The sequence below is a fragment of the Conger conger genome, chromosome 4 (genome assembly GCF_963514075.1).
Source record: "Conger conger chromosome 4, fConCon1.1, whole genome shotgun sequence".
In the NCBI taxonomy this organism is placed as follows: Eukaryota; Metazoa; Chordata; class Actinopteri; order Anguilliformes; family Congridae; genus Conger; species Conger conger.
This window is the reverse complement of record NC_083763.1, coordinates 59,990,453-60,014,505: the sequence shown is the minus strand read 5'-3', so window position 1 is coordinate 60,014,505 and position 24,053 is coordinate 59,990,453. Positions and strand designations below refer to the sequence as shown.

At 41.2% G+C, this 24,053-nt stretch overlaps 1 protein-coding gene across 2 annotated transcripts in view; it reads left to right on the top strand.

The window, feature by feature from the left end:
* The window catches only part of LOC133127794 (uncharacterized), a 67,135-nt gene that overhangs the window by 32,025 nt on the left and 11,057 nt on the right, over positions 1–24,053 (top strand). For both annotated transcript variants that reach the window (XM_061240963.1, XM_061240962.1), the window contains exons 4-5: positions 16,818–16,930; positions 21,610–21,699. In XM_061240963.1, the coding sequence (XP_061096947.1) occupies positions 16,818–16,930; positions 21,610–21,699 (203 nt within the window). The remainder of the gene's footprint in view (positions 1–16,817; positions 16,931–21,609; positions 21,700–24,053) is intronic.

Below are 24,053 nucleotides of genomic sequence, written 5' to 3'. Positions count from 1 at the left end.
GGAATAGGCTCATAGGCCATGATAATGTGAGTGATGAAACTAGGACTAGGACCTAGGGATAGTCGCTCACTTCCCTGATTTCCTGCAGTGCTGAAGCAGCTGTGGTCTGGCCTGGGTCTTTCCGCTCCTGCTGTACCCACACGGTTTCAGGCTCATCCACTGTGCCCGGCTCCCTCCCTGCCCTCGCACGGTTACTCGACACAGCAGTGTCTTAAGCTCTTAGTGTCTGTGGCAACAGCCCCAGCTCCAGTTGTGGCACACACGCGTAAATGTTTTGATGGTTTGAAGCTGTGGGTTTCTGTAGGGAGGTTGGGGGGTGGGAGGGCGCAGCATATTAGATACTCTCCGCTGAGCCTTTGCTCGCTGAGGCTCTCTCTCTCTTTTTTTCTTTCTCTCTCTCTCTCACCCTCGTTCTCTCAAGGCAATGCTGGAGCAGCTATGTTCTCCAACATGGCCCAAAGAGGTGGGGCTCGATGGCCCCTGGGGACGCCCACATACGCTTGCCATATGGTCCCGGGTTCGAGCCGTTGGCCTATTTGGAGTAGCTTTTATCACCCGCTGGCCTGCTCTGGCAGCAGGTGAAGATCTTCTCCACAGTGAAACCCAACCTCAGGGCAGAATGCAGGAGCATCTGGAGGTTCCCACAGAAGTGTTCTATTCCAATCATTTGAAGGCCCATAAATACGTTTTATAGAAATTTATCTTCCTGTGGAAGATTTTGAGGTTCCCATCGAGGCTTATTGATTTAGTCTGTGAGCTTTATAGCGTTCCTTAGATCTCTCCACTACCTGTGGTTCTGCAGAAGGTCCTTTTCCATTCGCCTTATTTAGTCAAGGGCATGACTCATACGTCCCTATCACTACAATGAAGAGAGATTATTTTCATTACAGTTCTTTTTTTTGGAATTGATATCTTAGACTAGGTTAAGTTGCTGGAAGAAGCTGCCATTGTCTTATATAATTCAGGTATACACAAAGGCCAGTAAAAAACTGTTATCAGAGGTATGCATTGTTATCAGAAGTATCCATTATTTTTTTTATTTTTTTTGTTATATACTTGATTAAGTCTACATTTCACTACATTTCACAATTATTGTTTCAGACATTTTCTGTGTGGAAATTGATAAAAATGCAAAAAGTAAAAAGAGACAAAAATATGATCATTTTAGGCACACCCTTTTGCCTAAAAATTTGCCAAATTAATTGGTAAAAAAACCAAAACTGATTTCTGTAGCAGAAGCATACACGCAGGGTGAATACACAGGGAATGTACTCTTCACCCCTCCAGTGAGAGTCAATATCCATGCTCTCCATAGCAAAGTGTCATTTCAGTGTGTGCCCTGCCATAAGAATGATACCAATCCTTCCTTCCTCTATCCTTTTTTATTCTTTGGCAGTCTTGATATGCACACCACATCCATGATGTTTGATCACTCTGTCTGCTTCTGTCTGTCAGCAGTCACTTTTCATTCATGTCATGTCTCCTTATCTCACCTTGTACATCTTGTAGCACAAGCAAGAGTCAGCATCTAGCCCGGAGCTATGTGGTTGGTGGGTTGATGTACCTTCTGCTTTGGTGATATCCTGTTTGCAGACAGACAGGACTGGCAGGTTCATGTTAGTGCATTTATGCCTCACTGCTCCTCTTTGGCCTTTGGTAACAGATCACATCCCACCTGTGAGAGAAAATAAGCATTAGCATGCAGCGTTATGGGAATTAAAGCAGATCTGTTGACAACTATAAGTCTCTCAGTTTATCTGCATGTTATCTGCAGAGTTTTTGATTACTTGTTAGAACATAAAACATGTTTCTTAAAAGCCACGAAGGTACAATTCCGGTATCTGTCATGTAGCCATGCAGACAATATCTTTCGACACCTCATAGCCAGTTGTAAGCACTGCCAGGCTGAGAATGTCTGTAGCTACAGTGACTTCTTGGCCACCACACAGTGAGTTTGGCCATTAGATAGACTGTAGAAGAGTTTCATGGAAGCTGTAGTTTGATCTTTGGAACTCTTGTGATTTGAGATAGTTGGCTACAAGGCAGATAACAGGGGTAGTTGTAGAAAGCAAACTTAATTACTATATGACTGGACTGGTTCTCTTGTGGTCTGCCCTGGCGTCTTGGAAGGTGTGGCAGGACCTGTTACTCACAAGGTGTACTTCCTCTGCTGTCTGTTCAAATATTTGTTTACGTTCCTGCTGAAGGCAAACGTGAAAAAATCTGAATTGGAAGGAACATCAACAAAGCCTGGTTGCTAACAACACTGGTAATGGTTCTGACTACACAGACAAATCAGCCCATGGTTTTTTCAATATTTGTATAAATGCTCAATTGTGATACAAGTCACTTCTGTTCCATAGTTTTAAAACACTGTGAAACTGAGGCATTAGTGGCGTCTCTGCTGGAATCTAGGTAGTCTCCTACTGGGACAAAATGGAGAAGCACCAATAACCTCATGTTACAGGACTGTGCAGGAAGAGGACACTAGAACTGTGAGGAAAGCAATACAGATTTAGTTAATAAAAACACCAAACTGCCCCAGACAACCCTTTTCATACATGCAAAGGTGCAAAAATACTGACATTGGGAAATGAATGACCCTGGATGCAATTCCAACAAATTTCATGAGCTTGCTGAACCACTGCAAATTACAGAGGTAGCATTTTATTAGCAGTTATTTTTCTGATGAATGACTTTGAGGCACAGAAATGAGCAGTTTGTAAATTTAAACACAGGTTTATTATGTAATGTTGCTGAGCAGGGTGAGATCACACTCTCCCTTTTTTGGGCTAAATGCTGTACAGCCAGTTAAGGCAATAAATGTCTAGCATGCCACAGTTTGTTTATTTAGGTTTACCATAATTGATCAAAACCAGCTTCCTAAATTTCGATTTACGGCATTCACAGACAAGGTTCAATTGGACCAACATGGTTATTATATAACATGCAATCACTGAAGACCTTATAGGAAAATAGAGGATAAAACATTTTTGGAATGGGGTTTATACAAGGACTGATGCATATGTATGTAACAGTCATCTGAGTTTCTGAAGGATTTTTTCTAACCCATTGCTATGTATCTTTTATACTTAATCAACAGATTAGCTCAGTGCTTTTGTCCATGTTTCCCATGAGAATGAAGAAATGCTCGTGCAAGGTAGTTTTGGAAAAGCTGACATCAAGGTTGCACAGAGCCAGTTTTGTCACCTTGAATGTAGTTAGATGGGTGGTGTGCACAAACATGCAAAACTCCACTTAGGAGGAAGAAGGAAGGAAAGCTTGTGTACCAGTGTACCCTAGTGTATCTCAGGCCATTTTTCCATAAGAATGTTAGACATGTTACACTCATTGCTGATGGCAGACACTCACACATTGTAATGGAAAATCCATTCATGCAATTAATGAATGTAATTTAAAACAGACGCCAAACAAAGTTCATCCTTTGAAATATGAAGCATGTAAACTTGGCCCTCTGAATTTGTTGATTGCGGACTACTGATGTGACCAGTTTGAGGTAAAACTCTCATTACTTCTTTGCACGCTATCCCCCAATCCACCCCCCCCTCCCTCCCTCAACAACCATGTGCAGCAGTTGCAGCAATGGATATCTTTGTGTGAGTGAATCAGGTCACTGTATGAAGTGTTAAGTTGGTAAAATGGTGATACCACAGGTGGCCACAGCGGATATCACACACAGTGATGTCAGTTGGTGCTGTAACTCAATACACAGGCCCCATCCTGTGTCAGTGTGTGAGACTAAAAGGAGTTTAACACATGTGCCTTTCCCTGAGTACATGTTTTTATCAAGAGGATTATAATTTTTTTGTTTCATGTTCAAGAAGTAGCCAGAAAAAGCATAGTTCAGAATGAGTCTTGTTTGAAGCAGAGGAGGAGTGCCTTTCCTCTATAGTTTAGAGGAAAACAGAGCTGGGGAACCAGCCTGCTACTGGTCACAGTTCAATGGGTTCAGTGAACAGCACAGAGTTCAAGGCTTGCGTGAGTATACCGAAGTGACAGAAAGGGTATTTTTGAACCACTAATACTTGCAAAATCAGCAATGTTCCCCACTTAGAAAACATACTGGAATCATTTGAGAGAAACATTCCTGTGGCGGTATCATAAATCAAACTTCCGCTGTAAAAAAAAACGGTGAAAACGTCCCATAGAGTGATGTACATTATTCATGAAGTGCATCCAGTTGAAATTTTATTTGCCTTGCCCAAACTGCTTGCTTTTCCTTCATAGGTGAGTTCTCCTTCGCACAGCTGTTGCACATTAGCAAAGAGCAAATTGGGAAAGAGACGCAACTGCCATTTATATTTTATATTCTTACAATCTAAGGTCCTATAAAAAAGGTAAGGCTAGAGATTAATCTCAGACTAGATGATAAACTGTGTATCATCTAATAATTTTATTTCATTTTATCATTTTATCATTTTATAGTTTGTTTTGGGTTAACACCAACAGTTTATTCCCATAGTAACAGTCTTGGAAAGCAGGAGTTTGAAACAACCAGTGAACAAAAGAACTTAATGATCAGGCTGAAAATATTTTTTGACTCTCATAACTCGTGAATTTTTGGCTCTGTCCGCATCCTTGACGTGCGGGATATAGACACAACATTAGCACACCATATTGTACCCAGACTGGATTGTGACAGACTTTAATACTTAGATGTAGGTTTGAGCCAGTCCATTCTGATGAGGATATTGATGCAGCTGGTCAGTTTTGTAAAATGCTATCTGTTTGGTTAAAATTAAACCATTGGTCTTGACATGTTGTAAATGGTACAAGTTCTGTGCTGCACATTGCATTACAGGAATAGCACATGGCCTGGCTCCACCGTAGGCCTGCATCCAAAACTGAAGGCCACAGCGTTCAACTTTTGCAAGCCACCAAAACCAATTTATTTGTTCAGGATGTTATAAGAAATTCATTACCGTGGCAGTGATAATTACAGCTGGGATTTGTGAAATGTGCTGTGAATTATAGAAACAACACACTCATGGGCCATATATGGTTACGTAAACAAACAAAATATTCATTACTACAGATTATATTTTACCACAACGAACATTATCAAATATAGTGGTGGTATATAAATTCAGTACTAATATAAGAAAATGAATGCTCAGAATTGTATGGTTTTCCGTTTGAATTTACAGTGCTTACCCTGTGCATTCTTACCAGTATTTTGTGTAATCATAGGCCCACTCTCTCTGGTCATTCTCTCAAGTGCAGATTCAGTTAACAGTGATCCATTCTTCAGTAGTGTCCAGCCAAATTGGCATGCCAGTTTCCTCACCCCTGAAACAATGGCTGAATACAAGATGTCTGCTTTCCCACTGAGGGCAAGTTGTATGAGTTGAGCAGCAGCAGTGACCGGTTCGCTGCTCAGCGCAGCATGGAAAATGTGAAGAGCGGTATTGTTTTAATTGGTCGTGGACAACACAAGGACACAGAGGGAAGACTGTAACAATGGCAGACAGGAAGCATTGCGTGAGCTGAGCTCAATTTGAGCCACTGTGGAATGACTTGGCCAGTCGGGTTTGTTTTTGACCGATTTCTCCATTATTTCCTCAACGTAGCTGATTGCATCTTTTCTTGTCAAGTCTTACATCAGTTAGCAAATTCTAAGAAAGCGGAAGCGTTAGCCTAGCACAGTGTACTGTGAATTTTGGCACACTAATTTTCTCATGAATTGAATTGTCATCCATTAATTCACTCATGCAGAACAGAATCATGAGTCAGCATTGCAGAAATGGCATGACATGGCAAAGTCAAAACCCAGAACACTATTGTAACACCAACCTGCAATATGTTCACTAATTCATTACCATTTATATATTCTGAATCCTCATATTGCATATTGGACCAGGGGATCTTTCATTTGCCTTGTACTTAACGACTGTTAACAGCTTATTAATGGGAACTGTTTAATGACATTTGCCTAATCTGTTCATTATGTCTTTTACTTTCCTTGCTGATTAAAATCAGGGGACACCTGCAATGGGACTCAGAGGTCTAATGAAACCTGTTTCACACACACATCATTTCTGCCAGTTCAGTTTTGGATTATCAATGGCTGGGCAGCAAGCTGCAAAGTTTCAGGCCAAGTGCGTTTGCCCCTCTTGCCAAAAAGCAGAGAGCTTTATTGAATACTGCAGATAATTACTCCATTCACCATTTCAAAAGGCGACCCTGGCCAAAACCAGCTGGAAACAGAGCAGCTGCCAACTTTCCACGGCCCGTTCCATGCCAGGAGCAGCCAGCGGGTCATCGGTTTGGCTGCTCAAGGTCAGCTCCCTGTCTGTTTCCCTCCCCAGGACACAGCTGCATGATTCAGCCTCAAAGGCCTGGGAGCCCAGCGCCTGCCCCTTGGCTCTGTGGAGCGATGGCACACTACGGTTAAAGCCCCTTCCTCCAGGGAAACCGCCACAACAGTACCCTAACTCAGATCCAATACAGTGAAATATATGTCAAAAAATATATTATCAAGACTGGACATATATGCCAACTATTCATAATAATATACAAATTATTTGCTCTCTCAGATTTTGCTATTGACTTTTAAAATACACATTGCCATGAAATATATTTATCATTATATTTATATTTTTTATATCCTGCCGTATATTCCATTGGATTCAAACAATATTTTAACCGATGCTCAGTGCATAGAAGTTTAGCTGGGCTTTTTTTCAGCACACGCAAAAATGTTTTAGCTAAATAAGAGAAACAGCTGATCTACAACGTCTGCTCCCAGTGTAGCACTGTGGATTTCAAGCGCTGCTAATGCTTGCACGAGAGACAAAAAGCAGGAGCGAGAGAGAGAGAGAGAGAGAGTAAAGGAAAAAGACAGAGCTGTTGTGCTGGGGGGGTTGTTGTGAGACCTCAGAAGTGACTTGGCAGCCCCTGGCAGCTCGACCGCTGGGATTTCGTGAGAAGGACTCCAGTTTTGTAAGTGGATAGAAGGGCAAACCTCAAATCAGAGCATGTGGTAATGAGATCATCACATGGCTTAGTGAGGCTCACACTCGGTAACACAATGTGGAACCTCTCCTCCGATCTCATGAGAAATGATTGGGATAACTCCATTTGCCATGGTTGTTAGTGGACACATTAGCCCCTAGCTACTGCATATTGAATAAATCAAATCGTCCACCTAGTTGTGTGCAACATTCCTTTTCTCCATATTGGATAAGAACATGAAATGAAAACTGGAATCAAAAGCATAAGGAAAAGAAAAATAATCCAGAGTTTGCAATATAGATAAATACTTGTCTGCAGAGACAAACATAAATAGAACATTTCAGTGTGCCCTGTGCATAACACTAGTGCCCCATTGTCTGAATGATAAATATAAACCGAGCATGTGCTTTGTAAATCCTCCGGACAGAAGCCACAGGCCGTTTTACAGGCTTTCTGGCCCTGACGCCTTTCCTCTTATAGCAGGGTTGCGTGATGGGGAGGCCACTCCCTGTTGCGTGACGTGGCCAAACGGCCTGCGGGAAGATCGCACCAAGGGGAATGCGTGGGAAAAATGAAACCATTGCTGTTTCTCACCCCCGTAAGGAAGTGAGTGGGCCGAATCTCAGAATTCTTTCTTTCCTTTGGAGGCAACTTGTGAGACGACAATGAAAGTGGAGTTAGAGGTCAAGAATCAGTAAGGGGACAAGGTTGGCAGCACCATAGTGGACTGGCATGGGGCAGCCCATGTAGTATCTTACTTGGACGCCCAATGCAGGGTGATGCAAGATCCCAAAATTTGTGAAGAAAAAGGGCAGCGTGTGATTAGGACTTGAAGATTCATGCTCCATGATCCATAACACGTATAATTCACAATAATTGTTATATGTCCGTTTCGGAAGAGTTAGGCTGTGTAGTGTGACAGACTAATTGTCACTCGTCTCTGTACAGGTAAATCAGGTAATACTGCTCACTCTGGTTTGTAGAAAAGCTGTTTGGACAGTGTCCAGAAGGTATTGGCTTGCCTGACCCCCTGCCAAAGGCATCCCTTACTCATGGGGTTTACCTTTCCACATTGCATAAGAGCTTGGATGTAGCACTAATTTATTTAACAGGCAGCCACCTTTAATCAACACAATTACCTTCTCCACTCCAGCAAGTTCAAAGCTACTTCAGCTGTGTACAACAACTTGGACACAGGAGTGGTCTGAGCGGGGACCTCTCCGGAGATCGTGGGGCACAATACACCAACCTACTGCTTCGCACGCATCTGTTGTTTTCCTTAGAGCTAATATTAAACAGACACTATACCACGAGAAGGGAACAAAACCATACCGGCTGAACGTTGCAAGGATACAACTGGTTGGAGCAGATATGTTACATCAGCAGTGTAGCCAGCACATATGGAGTTTACCTTGCTGGACATCTGCGTGTTATTATTCTCCTCAATGGCCTGTGAAGGCCGATAATCTTTTTAGCAGATTACTTCCCTGATTTATGGATTAGAATACCAAAGAGCAACCTATTCAAATCATCAGATCCGGGCAGTAACATTCCTTCTGACTGACCCATCTATTGATCTAAAAAGTATTATGGCCCCTGAGTATACTGTAAGGCTAGGTATGATATTCATGGCTGAACTGGAAATGTGCACCCTGATTAGCTCATTTTCTGATTGTCTTTCCATATCTCTATCCTCATTGGTCCAAAGAGCCACTCCCAGAGCCACTGTTTAAGCTCTGAAAATAGAATTAGGTATCCTATTTCCCAATCAGAGAGCTGCCATATGAGAGGTGGAAGGTGCAAGTTACTTGCTTGTAACATGGAAGGTCAGTCCAAAGGTGCTGCACGGTCACCTGATAACTCATTCCTCATTCTGGCCAAGCCTGTAGATATCAAGGCATCTTTATCCTTGTGGATTTTACCCATTCTCTGCACTCTTAGAGTTTAGCGCTGATATCTTTGTTCTAAATTTTCAATTTGCAATCAGGTAATATTGTTCAAGTAATGTACATGGGGGTCAGTTGCTTCACAGTCAGTAGCACTCAGACATGTATACATAGTATATCTTTAATTTGTCCTTTTTGATTTTTTCTGGGAAATAATTAATCCCTGTGAATTTATAGGTGATCTATTGAAATATCCATTTTTATTTTGGTCGTGTGTATCCTAACAGACATGTACTAAAAGGTTCCTTGCTCCAGCACGTGTGAGGGTCAGGAATCCTAACCCAGAGAGGATAATGAAATCAAAACATAACAGCCCCAGCTCCTCACAGGGCTGGGGCCAGGGCATAAGAGACTCATAGAGGCAGCCCACAGTTAGCAGGGATATTTCCAGGAGTTTTACCTGAGGATGCATGTATGTGTGGAACATGTTTCTTCTGGAATTTACTGGGCTGTGTCGAGCACCGTGCATTCTCCACTATGTGCCTCATCTGTAAAAGAAAAGCTGTATTTAAATACAACTTAAATCAAATTGCATCAAATCTGATGGAGTCATGCAAGCATCGCTCTCTCTGTTTCCCTCTCCCTCCCTCCCCTCTACATCAAGGTGTAACTGCTTACTGCTCAAACAAAAAAATCCTATTTCCATAACTGTTCAAGTAATCCTGAACTGGATAAATAAGTGAAAGTACAATGTGTTGTTTGTTCCTCGTATGTCCATCTGCAGGCAGAAAGTGGGAATATCCCCGGCATTGCCATTGAAAGGGAAGAAATATATATAGATATATACATACCTGATAGAAAGCATTTCAGCTGTAACTATAAAGCTTTTCAGCCCAGGAGTCTGTGCTGCAATGTTTGTACTGTATTTATCATGGGGTTTTTTCTCTCACTTTGATTTAGTGCATTTACTTTGGGGCCCACTTACAATAATTCTATCACAGTGCCAAACAAAGGAAAGGCCTTATGTTTCTCTTAGCATTTTCAATAATCATTTATGTATATATGCTGTAAAACATGTGCTTTCATAACATTTTACATGTAATATTACATTTGACATCTTTTGCCTATTCCTATATCAAAACCCTTTTGGCATTTTATTATGTTTATTTCACAAAAAAACATTTAAAAGTTTCTAATGGCAGTTCTAATTCAACTTGAAACAATTAAAAAGTCTCCTTAAATGCTATAATGTTATTTTATCTGCAGTATCAAGTATCCACTTATTTACTGCACGGGTGCTAAAGAAAATTATACAGTGCAATTGTTCCGTGTTTTCTTGCACTGACTTACACAAATAATTAACATGTAATATGGTAAGCGCTGAAGTGAAGAATATCAATTATTTTCACTTTTGGCTCCAGTTGCAAGAGAGACTCCCATTCCAAGTAATACAAGCTTTTATATTCAGCAAGGTTTCTAAATGCATGTGCTTATGCTGTAAATCCTGTTTGGACATGAAGGGCAATGAAAACCTATATATAGCTTTCAACAGGGCCCTTTACAGTTACCAAGTGGGTCAATGGGTGTTGATGCCCCAGACAATGCTGCGTGTTGTGAGGTCCCCAGCTCAAGTTTTATTTCTGTGTAAAGGGCGCCCGCCCTCCCAGTTTCTCAGCCTCCAGTATATCTGGTTTGCAGGCAGCCGAATTCATTGGAATCACTTCAGCAGACTTAAGCATGTTATGAGCTGGGAACTTTGAGAGGGAAAAACAGATAAATAAGATAAAACTCTGGGATCCAGTCCCCGCCCATGCTAATGACCTCTTTCAGAATAACATGGCCTATCGTGACTGCCAGAGTCTGGGAAAAGAGGAACCCAGAAACAAATGAATTATTGAGTAAATTTAGGTAACTGTATCAAAGGAAGCTCTTATTTACTGTAGATTGAAATAAATAGAACGGGAGGATACAAGCCCTGTTTGAACGCCTTTCGGTTGAACAATGGCATTCCCAATCGATTCCAAGGGAACATTCAAGCCCTTCCTTGACTTGCTATATTTTTGGCTGTGATTCTATGGAAGACAGATTAGTCAGCGATTTATTTTTTGGGTTCCTCTGCTTGTTTAAGTCTTGGCCTGTCTCATGCTATTAGAGCTTTGTGATTTAGTCTTCATTGAATCAATGAGTTGCATAGTAATATAAGTAGATAACAGTAAAAACCATGTTTCTTTAAAAATGTGATTTTGCTTTACCAAAGAAGCATTATTATCATAATTCTTATTTGTATTTTTTCCTTACCATTTTAATGTTTTTCGTTTTTGCTTTATTTTCATTTTTTTTGGAATGTGCATGAATGGAAACAAGGATTGACCTAATTTTTTCAAAGCACGGGATCAGACATTCCACAGATGTTTCTCAAACTTTCTTGTCCTCAGTCTCTGCTGCGCCTGAGCTCTGGAGTCTTAGACATCTGTTGTGTGATTCCAGGGGGCAGAATCGTTAGTTTTCTGTAATTCTACCATCACACACACACACACACACTCACACACGCACATGAACACACGTACATACACACACATGCACACACACACAAACACACAGTACAAATTGTACTGTCCTCCACAGAATTAGCTAGAAAGGACAAATTTTACTATACTGCCAGGGTCTGTGGTAGCCACACTGTAGCTTATCATTTTAGTTTGTCTTGCTTTATTTTAAATTAACATTATTATGTCATTCGCCCTAAGAGCTATTTGTTTAAAGCAGATATAGTACTGCCTGTACCATCATGCAATCTTCTGACACCATGCTGCCAATTACAGGCCTGAGAACAGAAACTATTTATCTTAGAGACACTGTTTATATCATCCAAATTCATGCAGTGTAATGTCCTATATTACTTCCTTTTTCCACAGTTGTTATGACAACAAATCATCTTTTTGTTTGCGGCTTGATGCCGAAATGGGTGATGTTTCCTAAGTGCTGCTTCCAGTCTCTTTATTACTTGCCTTGAGACTCCTTCTGTTGTCAGTAATCCCCAACCACAGATTAGTTTCACCATTTTTCTCCAGCGGAAGCTGATTTCACATGTGTGACCCCACTTACAGTTTACAGCAGGGGCTTTGAAAAGCTCCATCATAACTGTTTTTCTGCTATGCCTGAAGTGTTTTTCACTTCTGTAGCATCTATTATTGTGGGACAGTGACCTGAGACATGAAAATGTATTGAATAAGATTCATGAATAGCATGAAGGACTGTTTCATTCGGTGGAAGTGGGCACACCTTGTCCACGCTGATTATGGAAAAACAATTTGGTGTCATTCCTCCTCATATCATAGTGTTCGGTGATTCATAACTCTCATTTGTATTCCCAGCAAGGTTACTGTACAAGTTGCAAATCTTTGTCATAAGAGTCACAAGGGAAACACAAGGTATATCACAATAGAATAATTTGATACTGTAGCCACAATGTGTCAATTAAAAGCGATACAATAAACTGCAAACTCAAACAGGGGTGTTTAAAAATGTATGCTGCAAAGCAATTTAAGGCGTTGGCTTAAATGTTTGAAAAAGCTTTTGTTTTTCTTTTTCAAGAAAAAAGATACTTTTGCCAAAAAGAATCCTAAAAGAAAACTACTGCTCTCCTCCCGCAGCCTGATTTCATGCCACATAACCTAAAAAAGAAAGTTCCGGACATATGATACAACATATAATGAAGAATTAGGTTCCATTACATTGCAGGCTTAACCTTTATGGCGTGCATTCAGTGCTTGCCAGCAGTCATCAATATTTAACAGCTGTTGTTATTATGAAATTCTTTATAGGCTAATGTGGCTTGCTGGTTTGCACGCAAGGGCTTGAACGAGTGCCAAGGCTCTGTCAGGGACTAGAGCAGATTGACAGACGGTTAGCTTGCGTGACAACAGGGCTTCGGTCAGCCAGCTCCGGTTCTCTCGACATCAGCCCGCTCTCCCTCTGGTGTTTCTCTGCCTTGGATTTCCTGGGCTGGGGGTTGGTGGGGGAAAGGGGGGAGGGGGGGGGGGGGGTTGAGGGGGGAGGGGCAGAGATTGGGGAGGAGTGGGAGGGTGCATGGGGAGCCGAGAGGGGGTGGAGACAGGCAAATGATGTGGCTGGCAGCCAGTTCCCACCCTCTTGCTTCCAGTGAAGATATCTGTGTGCTGTACGCACGCAAGGCTGTCAGGCGAGGGAATGCCTGCCTGTGTCTGGATCACTTTAATTCCAGCGCCCCATGCCAAAGGATGGCACTTTGGCAGTAGGTGCCGACAGAAGGAAAACTATTGTCCAGCCTTTATTTTCACTGACAAAACAGGGTACACTGTAGGTAATAGTTATGATTAATAAACCTGAAGCCTCCAATAACCAGAGATTGATTATGACAGAGGAGAACAGCTACATGGATCTGTCTGTTGAATGTATTGCACTGGCAGGGCTTAAGATGGTTTAAAGCCTTTCCGTGCCATGGCTTGCGTGGGTGTGTCCGTCTGGGAAAGTGAAGGCCAGCATGAGGGCAAGCATTATAAATACAGGTGTGTGAGCTCTTTCAAACAAGAGCTATGGTTCTGCCGACACCATGCGCAATGCGCCACAATTAATGGTTGCTGTCTAAACATACCACACTTTGTAATATTCTCTACTTAGAAATATACTCAATTACTCAAAAGTTGTACATGCAATATTGTATTGCTTAAAAAGCTTAAAAAGAAATATAGTGATTTAAACATACAAGACAAAAATGATTTGAACACTAAAATTAAGATTGAAGGCTATACAATTTGACTAAATTACACTTAACTGACATAGAATAGCTATGTTACACAAAGAATATAATAGTTAAAGTTATAATACTGACACACTATTATCTTTTTGTCTCATATTGCTTTTCATGTATAGTTCAGTGTTTTGATGCAAGCAGTTGTGTGTCAGATTTGGGGTTGAGGGAGTACATGTCAGAGCATAAATCTGAGTGATAGCTTCACATGAAAAAGAGAACGGCAGGTTTACCGTTGGTATGCGAGGTCAGTATCTGTCCTGTGGAACACGCCGCATACTCCTGTTCAAAGAGAGGGGAGGTCGAAATCATCAACAAATTGCTTGTTGCGTTAATGCCATGTTATTGGAGCCATCCTCTCTGGCACACCTGTGCCGGGTTCAGTTGTTTTTCACGTGAGAGAAAAAGGGCTCAATTTCCCCCTGCTGTACTCAGGCTTTTACACTGCACACTGTGTTCTGTGGAGAAAATTAGAATTCCTAACTATTAGGTTTTCTGTTTTTATGAGTTTTTAAAAACTGAGAGAAAATGAATAATGTCTCTGTTGGCCGAGGAAGCACAACTTCAATAATTAATCATCCTTCTTATTTGTCTTTCCTGGACTCACATCCTCTGCAAGGTTTTCATAAGACTTGAGAGGCAGAAAGGTTTGGGGAAAAGGATGAAATGCATGGGCGCTGAAATGTGCAGTAAGCCTCATTTCCTGCCGCGGTTTCCACCAGTCAGGTGAAATTTAGATGACTGTAAAACTCGTCAGGAGCTTGTGTTATAAAAGAAAGCAAGCAATGCCCTTTAAAAGGACGAACAATGCGTGATCTAGCCACATGTGTACGGTACGTGTCATGCTTCGAATCTGGACAAAAAATTGAAAAGAAAAGCTCTATGAACACGCTTCAGAGGAAAATTGACAAGAGCCATGAGAACTTTGTGTGTGAGCCTCAGATGTGTGTGAGGTGGTGTTGAACCTCGTGCAGGGGATTGGGGGGGTTATACCATGTTCTGGGGCTCAGGAGGGGATGGGCAGGGAAGTGCGTGCCGCGTGTGACTAATCTCTTTGTGTTAGCGGGTCTGTTGTTTATCTCTTCCGTGTGGGTCGCTGCACGCTGGCAGATTAGCGCCTGTGACACCGCGTGGCAGCACCCTCTTGCTCGCCGCTTACAGCAGATTGTGTGGGCTCTTCTGATTACCGTGACAGCTACAACGATCAATCTGTTTCCTGTACCCACAATCTAGCGCACGGTGCGGATAGCCAGCGCCCGGTGCCACTGTGGAGCGGAGTGATTATGGTCCGAAAGGCGGTTGTGTGTGATTTATTCTGTGGTTTCAGTGTAATCCCACATGGCACCTTAGGCCTCTTCTCATCCCAGCCCACATCAAACCCTGCCTGGCCTGTGCCAGTCTCCCAGCCTCTGCTGAGGCTCTACCATGGTGTCCGCAACCATGTCTGGCCCACTGCATGAGTTCACGGGAAGTACCCACATTCCTGAAGTTAACTGAAAGTTCAACCAGGGAAAACATCAAATAGACTCGGCGATAGTCGATAGTTCAGTTGTAAATTCAGATTACAATTAACGGTGTCATACAGAATCAAGTTATTTTTACTTCTGGAATGTGATTGTAGTTTTCAAATGAATTATACATGAATTCATTTATCTTTTGTATTTTTTTAAATTATACTAAATGTAATGCAATATCATGTGTGGTGTATAATGCACTCATCAAAAGTATAATTTCTTTGTCATTGTAAAAAGTTTAATGACTATGTATGTATATGCTTAACTTTTTTATTCTGGTCAAGACTGTGGGGCTTCAGTGCGAAAGAGAATGCGCACTTATAGCCTGTTCGGGGGAGATCAAATAGAACAGGTCATCTCTGCTCTTACGTAGCACAAGATAGCTAAGGCAAGTTGCCAAAATGCATCCAAATCTGTGCCAATTAGATCAGAAAATCAGATGTTCTAAATGCCAGTTTAAGACCAAAATAAAGCGGCAAGCCAGGTGGTGGTATTGTCGCAGATTAATCCTGGTAAGCCATGAAAACCTCCCTCCGACCTGGTCTCTTTGTCTGAACAAAAATCAGATTAATATTAAGTTACATTTACATTACTGTTTTAAAAATGTGATTTATATAATGAGTACTATTTAATCACACATCTATTGTCCCAATTTAATTGATATGCCTCAATGTTCTGGCGACTTTGTTTTTTTAGAAGAATATTATGTATTTTCAGTTGTGATAATACATTATAAAGATTTATATGGCTTCATAAATGTACACATACTGTAGGTACAAATATTCCATATTTTGAGGCTCTTACATCCTCCAACTAAAGCCTTTTGGTTTTTGAAAAGAAACCAAATGCATATTGTGTAAGTCTTTATTATACAAGATATCAGATTATTGTGCATGCTCGATCCAGTGTAAAATAGACAAAATGGTTTTACTGCCTAAAACTCCTGCCAGTTACCGTGAAATATTTTTTAGGAATGTGTGTTTAAGAAAAAGGCAAGTGTTTATCCTGACTTAAAGTATAAAGTCATTAATTTGATTGAACCCATCTTAAAGGACTTGTGGGGCTCTTCTGCTCCAAAAAAATATATTTTATTATTTTTTAATAACATTTATTTTATTTTATTTATTTTTTGGTATGAGCAAGCCATTAAATGTCACTGAAATATGTATTTATTTATTTATTTGGAGGGAGCTGGTGGGTGTGTGGGAATATTTGTATAGTGCTATGTTTATTGCTCTAACAGTATTAGTATTGTGTACATCATATGAAATGTTAATTTTATAGATTATGAATAAACCATAATGGGTTCATGCTTTTCAACATTAACATAAATGTGTTTAACAATGGGCTTGTGTACAGCATGTCTCAGAAACTCATGTTTCAAGCCAGTCCCTGTTAAACACTAAGGAATTTAATTTTTTTAAGTAGCATTACATTTTTACCAAACACTTTTTTACCTTCTCAGATTTTACATTCAGTTACAAGCCCTGTGATTCTAGGTCTTATCCCGTGTGGTCAGGTGTACTGGTTTGGACCCCATTTACGACCAGTACACCCTGGCCCGTGTTTGACAAAGATGCAGAAAAGTACCTTTCCATGCGCTGATCGCACACTTCACTGAGAACTTTCCTGTTTTCTCGCTTCTCCACACAGCCATTCATGAGAAACCATCCAGAAAGCACAGCTGCCCGCCCTCCAATCACGATGCCAGGAAGGACAGCCAGCCAGCGGGGATGGGCATCACGGAGAGTGACCTCTTACTGGAGGTACGGACAGGGACGGAGGGGGTGGAAGGTGTAAATGTGTATCTGTCTGTCACACGCCGGAGTGCGGCAGGGAGCATGGCCAGCTCTGACCAGCTATGCATGACCAGGCAGGCCCTGGACACAGAGGGGGGGAAAGAGCGTGCGGTTTAGATCCATGGACTGACCTCCAGCAGGGTTTGAGAGAAGGTGGAGTGTAATGGATTAACCTCTGACTGTGGAGGTGGGAAACAGCCCCTGTGCAGTGCACAGCTTCATTCTTCAACACTACCCCAGAAAAAAAAGGGAAAATTAAGAAACTTGGAACCTTGGGTACATATATTTAGAGAACACATTTTTTTATTGTGTATGGAAAAATTATTCAAACAGCCATTTTTTTATTCTTGTCCAGGTCTTTTTATCGTTGCTATGAGAATCAGCTGACCATACTATTGAATCTTTTTCAGCTTTGCACTTACAGCTAATACAACAGTTCAAAGCAGCAATAGTCAATTATAGTGGACTTTGATAATATCTTTTGAGTTGTTGAGGGTGGAGTGAGTGCCAGCTGCCTATTCACAGTTAAGACATGAAAGTGTCATACATCATGGAATTTAAATGTCAGACCAAAAAACAATGGCTTGTTATGGATTCTCAGGATAAAAGCACAAAATGAATAAAGATACAGTACTGTGCAAAAGTCTTAGGCACCTGTATAACACTCTGTACTGATAAGATTCTTTCAAAAATAATTTGATGAAAGGTCCTAAATAAATGTTCTATATATTTTACATTACATTTTAGTAATTTGGCAGAATAGTTCAAAACTGAATCAAATCAATATTTTTTCTGACCACCCTTCGCCGTTAAAACGGCATCACTTCTCTATGATAGCCAACGCTGTTCTGCAGTTCTATAAGACAATCAGCAGAGAGGTTGTTCCAAGCATGTTAGAGAACTTGCCACAGTTCTTCTGCAAACTTTGGTTGGCTCCTTGCTTCTAAGACAGCCTTGACAGCCTTGATCAAGTTTTTATGTAAAAAGTAGTAATGGTACATTTTTTTATTAAATACAATTAATTACAAAAAATGTCTCTGTAAAATGACATCTTTTGGAAAATGAATATTTGGAAATCTCAAATGTGTTTTTGTATACTAACACACACAAAAAAATTAACATATATATAATAAAGTCTAGGGTGCCTAAGTCTTCTGCACGGTACTCTATATTGGACTATAGACTCAATGTTGCAGTTTGACAGGGGTGACAATTCACACATTGACAGATCAAATGATGACAAATAAACAAGTGCTCAGTGAGTCTGCAAGAAATAAAGCACTACCAGACCTCTAGATGGACTCAACCAAGAAAACAGCTCAGTTAACATCTGAAATTGGCACAACGCGAGATGAATAGAGCCAATTGACTGTGGAAGTGCGTTGCCCTTATTGCGTGACTAGAAATGCTAGTCACAGCAAGGCATGGCTTCAGGCCTCGGCAATTGTACTGCAGTAACCATGGCAACTTGGTCTCTGGGGAGAGGAAGATGCCAGAGTGTTTTCCTTTATTCTCAGGAAGGCTAAAATGTTTGGAACAGTCCTTTTTCAATAAGCTGTGACCCTGACAAATACTTTTGAGGCCTTCGTGACGCTGTTTTGCTCAGAGATGAGGAAAGCGATCGGGAAACATTAAAAGGTTTTCAGCTACCAGAGACCTCTTATGTCTGTTTAGTTTGTTTTTTACTTTATTTTCCTTAAGGAAAGTAGTTTTAATTATGTGCATGAACTGCCATAGAAATAAATATACTAAAGGAAAGCATTTAACCTTCAATAATTTAGTATATAACATAAAAGATCATACATTTTTTAATTGAACTTCAATTTATGTCTATTTTTTATTAATAATTTTGTTTATAGCAATGAACAGGTGTGAGTTTCCATGACCTCATCTAATTGGAATTCCTTGAACTTTCGAAAGCAGCACAAAATGTAAAACGTTTTCCCCCGTGAAAACACTTGGAGCAAAATCGCAACGGCTTTTCACGGCAGAATGGCATCTGGTTTAAGAGATAGTATCAAACCAAAACATGTCGGAGCAGCAGTTTAGTACAAAGTAATAAATAGAAACCATTTCTTTTTCCGTGATATTGCGAATGAGCAGGAAAAAAAACACAAACAAGCCGCACAGGTTTAGCGAGCAGAGACATTCAAATTGGATTGCTTAAAGCAAATTATTGTCTCCAAGTCATGAAATACTCGTGTTCTTCAGAAAGCAGTTTCCCGTCTGGCCCTGCCGTCAGACCTGGAAATGTACTACCAGAGAGCGTGGTGGAAGACACATGTAGAGACTAGTCACGCACATGACCACACATCGCTTCGCTGACGTGCTGGGTATGCGCGCGCTGCGCTCCGCTATCTAGAAATGAGTGGAAATGGTTACTGGGTCAACGGCCTCTGTCTGGCTAATGACTCCACAGTTTATGTCTGTCAAACAGAGTCTCAGTCAGCAAGAGACCGGGGGAGAAGCGCGCCTACGCAACTCACGTGTGCCTGGGAATCTGTGTTTAGGCTCCAAACCTGCATACACACAGTGTACACACTGCAGATTTCTTATAAACACACACTTAGTGACGTGGCATATATACACATAATTCTTTGGAAGTGCAAACATTTTGAACCCCATATTCTATGTACTTACTGACCTATTTAGCCTATGACATGCATTCTCATGAGTTCATATCAACATTTACAATTGTGTTTTTCTTTTTAACTCTTAAAAGCTCATAGTTCAAAAATGGATGGCTGCAGTTTATTTTTGGAATGTTTTGATATTTGTTTTCTTTTCATTAATGTAATTCAAACCCACAGCATGCACCAAAATTTTAGTTGGCCTATATCAAATAAAAAAGTATTTTTTTATTACAGTATTATCACAGTAATTAGCAGTAGCTTTTTCAGGCTCCTCTATTGTCAAAGAAAAATCAGTAAAAAGGCTCTGAATGTGATCATGACATATATAGCTAGCGACATAGTGATATAGCTGAGCAGAATAAACCCAATAAAGGTTGGGTGGAGGGTGGTGTTGCTCACTCTCAATATCAGAATCATGTGGTTGTGCTTGAAACATACAGCTTGTAAAGCAGGCACTTTGTTTAATTTTGAATATTAGTTATGTTTTCTATGAAGGTGTCCCCACCAAATACCACCTGATATGCTGTCATGGAGCAACTGTTTTTTTTACAGTATTGAAATGCTCATTGTCCCCAGATACTGCGTTATCATCCTGCAGCGCTCGTACAGCATATGACGGATCAAAGCTGGGTGTTTTCTCATGTGTAGTGACAGTAATTTCGACATCTGAAATGTTTCTACCTGTCACTGCATGACAGGTCTGGCATGAACTGAATCAAATGTGTGAACAAAAAAAATGCACCTAGCGTTTTTAAGTAAAACACGTCCTTAGTGAAAGAAGCAGAACTAAATAGCTTTATAGAATTTTTTGTGCCAGAATGGCCATTGCGCAAAGAGCGTTTTCCCCCTCTGAGACCATTGCTGCTGGACGGGGCCGGGGTGTGAACGAGGTGGCCGTGGGTCTCGTGCCCTCGTACCACAGGCAGCTTGAACACATCCCTGGATGGGCTACCACAGACAGCTTGAACACATCCCTGGATGGGCTACCACAGACAGCTTGAACACATCCCTGGATGGGCTACCACAGACAGCTTGAACACATCCCTGGATGGGCTACCACAGACAGCTTGAACACATCCCTGGATGGGCTACCACAGACAGCTTGAACACATCCCTGGATGGGCGTGGGTCTCGTGCCCTCGTACCACAGACAGCTTGAACACATCCCTGCATGGGCGTGGGTCTCGTGCCCTCGTACCACAGACAGCTTGAACACATCCCTGCATAGGCGTGGGTCTCGTGCCCTCGTACCACAGACAGCTTGAACACATCCCTGGATGGGCTACCACAGACAGCTTGAACACATCCCTGGATGGGCTACCACAGACAGCTTGAACACATCCCTGGATGGGCGTGGGTCTCGTGCCCTCGTACCACAGACAGCTTGAACACATCCCTGCATGGGCGTGGGTCTCGTGCCCTCGTACCACAGACAGCTTGAACACATCCCTCCGTGGCACGGCCGCCAGAGCGCCCTGCCCACAGCGGGAAGCCTGCAGCGGCAGGCCCTGGGAGCCAGCCCAAAAGCAGCTGGCCTGACCTGGGTCTGCTCACATTAAACTGGAGGTGACAGGGCCTGGCAGAGAGAGGGCTCCAGTCACGCGATTGTCCACAACTTGGAAGCTGTACAAGCACTTGAAAGTTAATAAATTGCAGTTTGTGGAACTGACTCCTGCATTTCCCTAAACTCATATGGAGGGCCTGCTCTGGTCTGCAGTATGAATTCAATTTGAAAAACACTTGTTACCACACAAGGGTAATGCGTGTACTGAATGACTTTAAGACCTCTGTGGTGTTCTTATTAAACAGTGTAATGTGGGCTGCGTTTCCTTAAAAGCATTTCTAAATGCGAAAAAATTAATTATTGTCATATTTATATAGATGTGAACAGCATATTTATAAATATTATGTCATTTTTCTGAAGTAAGAAAATTCTTGTTTGTTTAAATAATTAGTGTTACCAAAATGTGTATGTGATTATTAATGCTCGCTTCAATCTCTTCTTTCTCATAGTCCCTGACTGGTTTTGCACTGGTGGTGAGCACTGATGGGATGGTATTTTATGCCTCATCTACCATTGTTGACTACTTGGGCTTCCATCAGGTACATTTTAATTCATATTTATTTCTGTTTGTTTTTTGTTTTTTGTTTGGGGACTGCATTGAATTGTGCTGATAAATCCCCCTGTCAAAATTGCTTGGTTCAGAACAAATTGTTTAGTTTAACTTAATGTATAATGCAGACATTAGTTGATGTGTAACACATATATAACAGTACAGTCTATGTTTAACACATACGTAACAGTACATAACATACGTTATGAAAACTGAGTACTGCATACACTCAGTCATTGTGCCCCAAAAGGAGAACAGGCTCAGGGCTCAGGAAAGAGATGGTAATAGCTTATTCATTTGCATGGAGTGCCAATGGGAAGTTTAGGAGAACACGCACTGTGTGTAACCTTTAAAACAACCTTACATAGATGGGTGTGAATGTGTGAATGACTCAGATACTGTGGTACTGGCTCAGATACTGGCCAGGAAGCTCTGGGTATTCCGATGTGGCACAAGCGCAAAGTTAGTGTCTTTCCTGGACATCTCCAACAAGAAGAGTCCCTGAACTCAGCTGCAAAGTCGAAAGTGATGGCATTCCCAGAGGGGAGGGAGATACACAACCTAACACAAACAGGTCCCTGAGACACAGCTGAGAACTCGCTTGTGATTCTCAGACCCCTGCTGACACGTTCTCAAATCGTGACACCGTCCCTAGACATGCCAGAGAGAGATGGAGCAATATTGAGCCGGTCGCTCACTCTCTCACAGATCATATGGCCCTGAGATGCGTGTGTGTGCACGTGCGTGTGTGCATGCTTGTGTGCGTGTGCGTGTGCGTGCGTGTGTGCGTGTGTGTGCATGTCTGGGTTAGCCGGACAGCGCTGATGTTGTGCAGCTCAATGCCTGTGCTATCCTGCACAGTAGCAACTAGGACCCACAGAGCCTGGCCTGCTCTGCCCCTGTTCCCTCTCTCCCTGCCTGTCAGATTATTGTGTCTGGTGGAAAAGCTCTGTTAGGCTCGCTCTGGGGAGGCGACTGGGAGGTCAGCGCCGTAGGTTTTTTAAGGATTTCACAAGGTCAGGAGGTAAAGCCGCTTGGCTAAGGAACTGCGAATGGCTGCATTCTCTCATTTAGTATCAGCTGAACATGGTTGTCCTCCCCGTCCTAAATCATTTTCCAAGTGCATGAATAAAGCACTTTGCCTGATTACATTGACAAGGTATACTTATGAGACCTGGTAATTATTACAGTATAATGTTTTATTCTGGCTTATGAGAGGTTCAGAACAACAACATTGGAATTTAAGTGCTGTGGAAGGCTTCTTGGGTCTACACAATAGCAAATCTTTCACAATCAGTTTAATGGTTTAAGTTCGGATGTTTTTTTGTTTTTTCATTTTTTGCAGCAAACAGGAACAAGCAAATTGGTTTGATAGCATGCTTAAGGCTTAATATAGCTTCATTTGGTATTTTATTTTCCTTTACAAGTATAGTATATTGGATTCAGATTCAAGCTATGAAAATGAAGTGCTTGCAGCTTCTCTGTTTTGCCCTGTATTATTATAGGGATTAAACATCACAGTAAGATGTGCATGCAAATGCTGTCTATATCCACCAGACACCAAGCAGCTGTCATCAGAGAGTTAAATGGCTCAAACTAAAAAACCTAAATGGGTCATCTCAACTCGTATCACATATGTCACTTTTCACTCCATTTCTGTACACTGTATACCTATTGTTGTGATCTTTTTCAGAACTTTTTGCTCCAGTACCTAGAAAATACAAAAATACTTAATTTCTGCTTTGGTACCTACAGTTTTCAGTCAATGAAAACCAATACTTTCTTTTTTTAAATAATGCATTTCACCGCCTCCTTTGAGTCAGTGCACTTAATGAAATGCATTAACAACCATTTCAAACAGAAACAAAAGCTATGTTTAAGTAAGGAAAACAGTGGTAATGTAAAATGTTCTGCGTTTATAATATCATGTGATATTTTACTATATTAACTAAAAACGTATATAGCAGATCATATTTCATTAAACAGAGCAACGCTTTATGAAGTTAATTTATATATGTGCTGCTGCTGAAACATTTTTTTTTTAAATCATCATGACATTTTTTGTATTGTGTACACTTTCAAAGAAGAAAAATATGTATGAAGGAAATACTCACAATTTCCATTCTGCAATACAGTTTTATAACAGCTGACAAATTGTGACATAGCATCTACACTATTCCAATGTCCCATGTAGAGATTTGATAAAGTCAAAATGTTTCTGATGGCATTGTTTAACTATTTCCAGGGCCTTTCTGATACCAAAACAAAACCAATCAGAAAAGATTCCCATTTTGTAAACAAGGCAGGACTAACTTGCCACATACAAGTCAGGAAAAGATATAT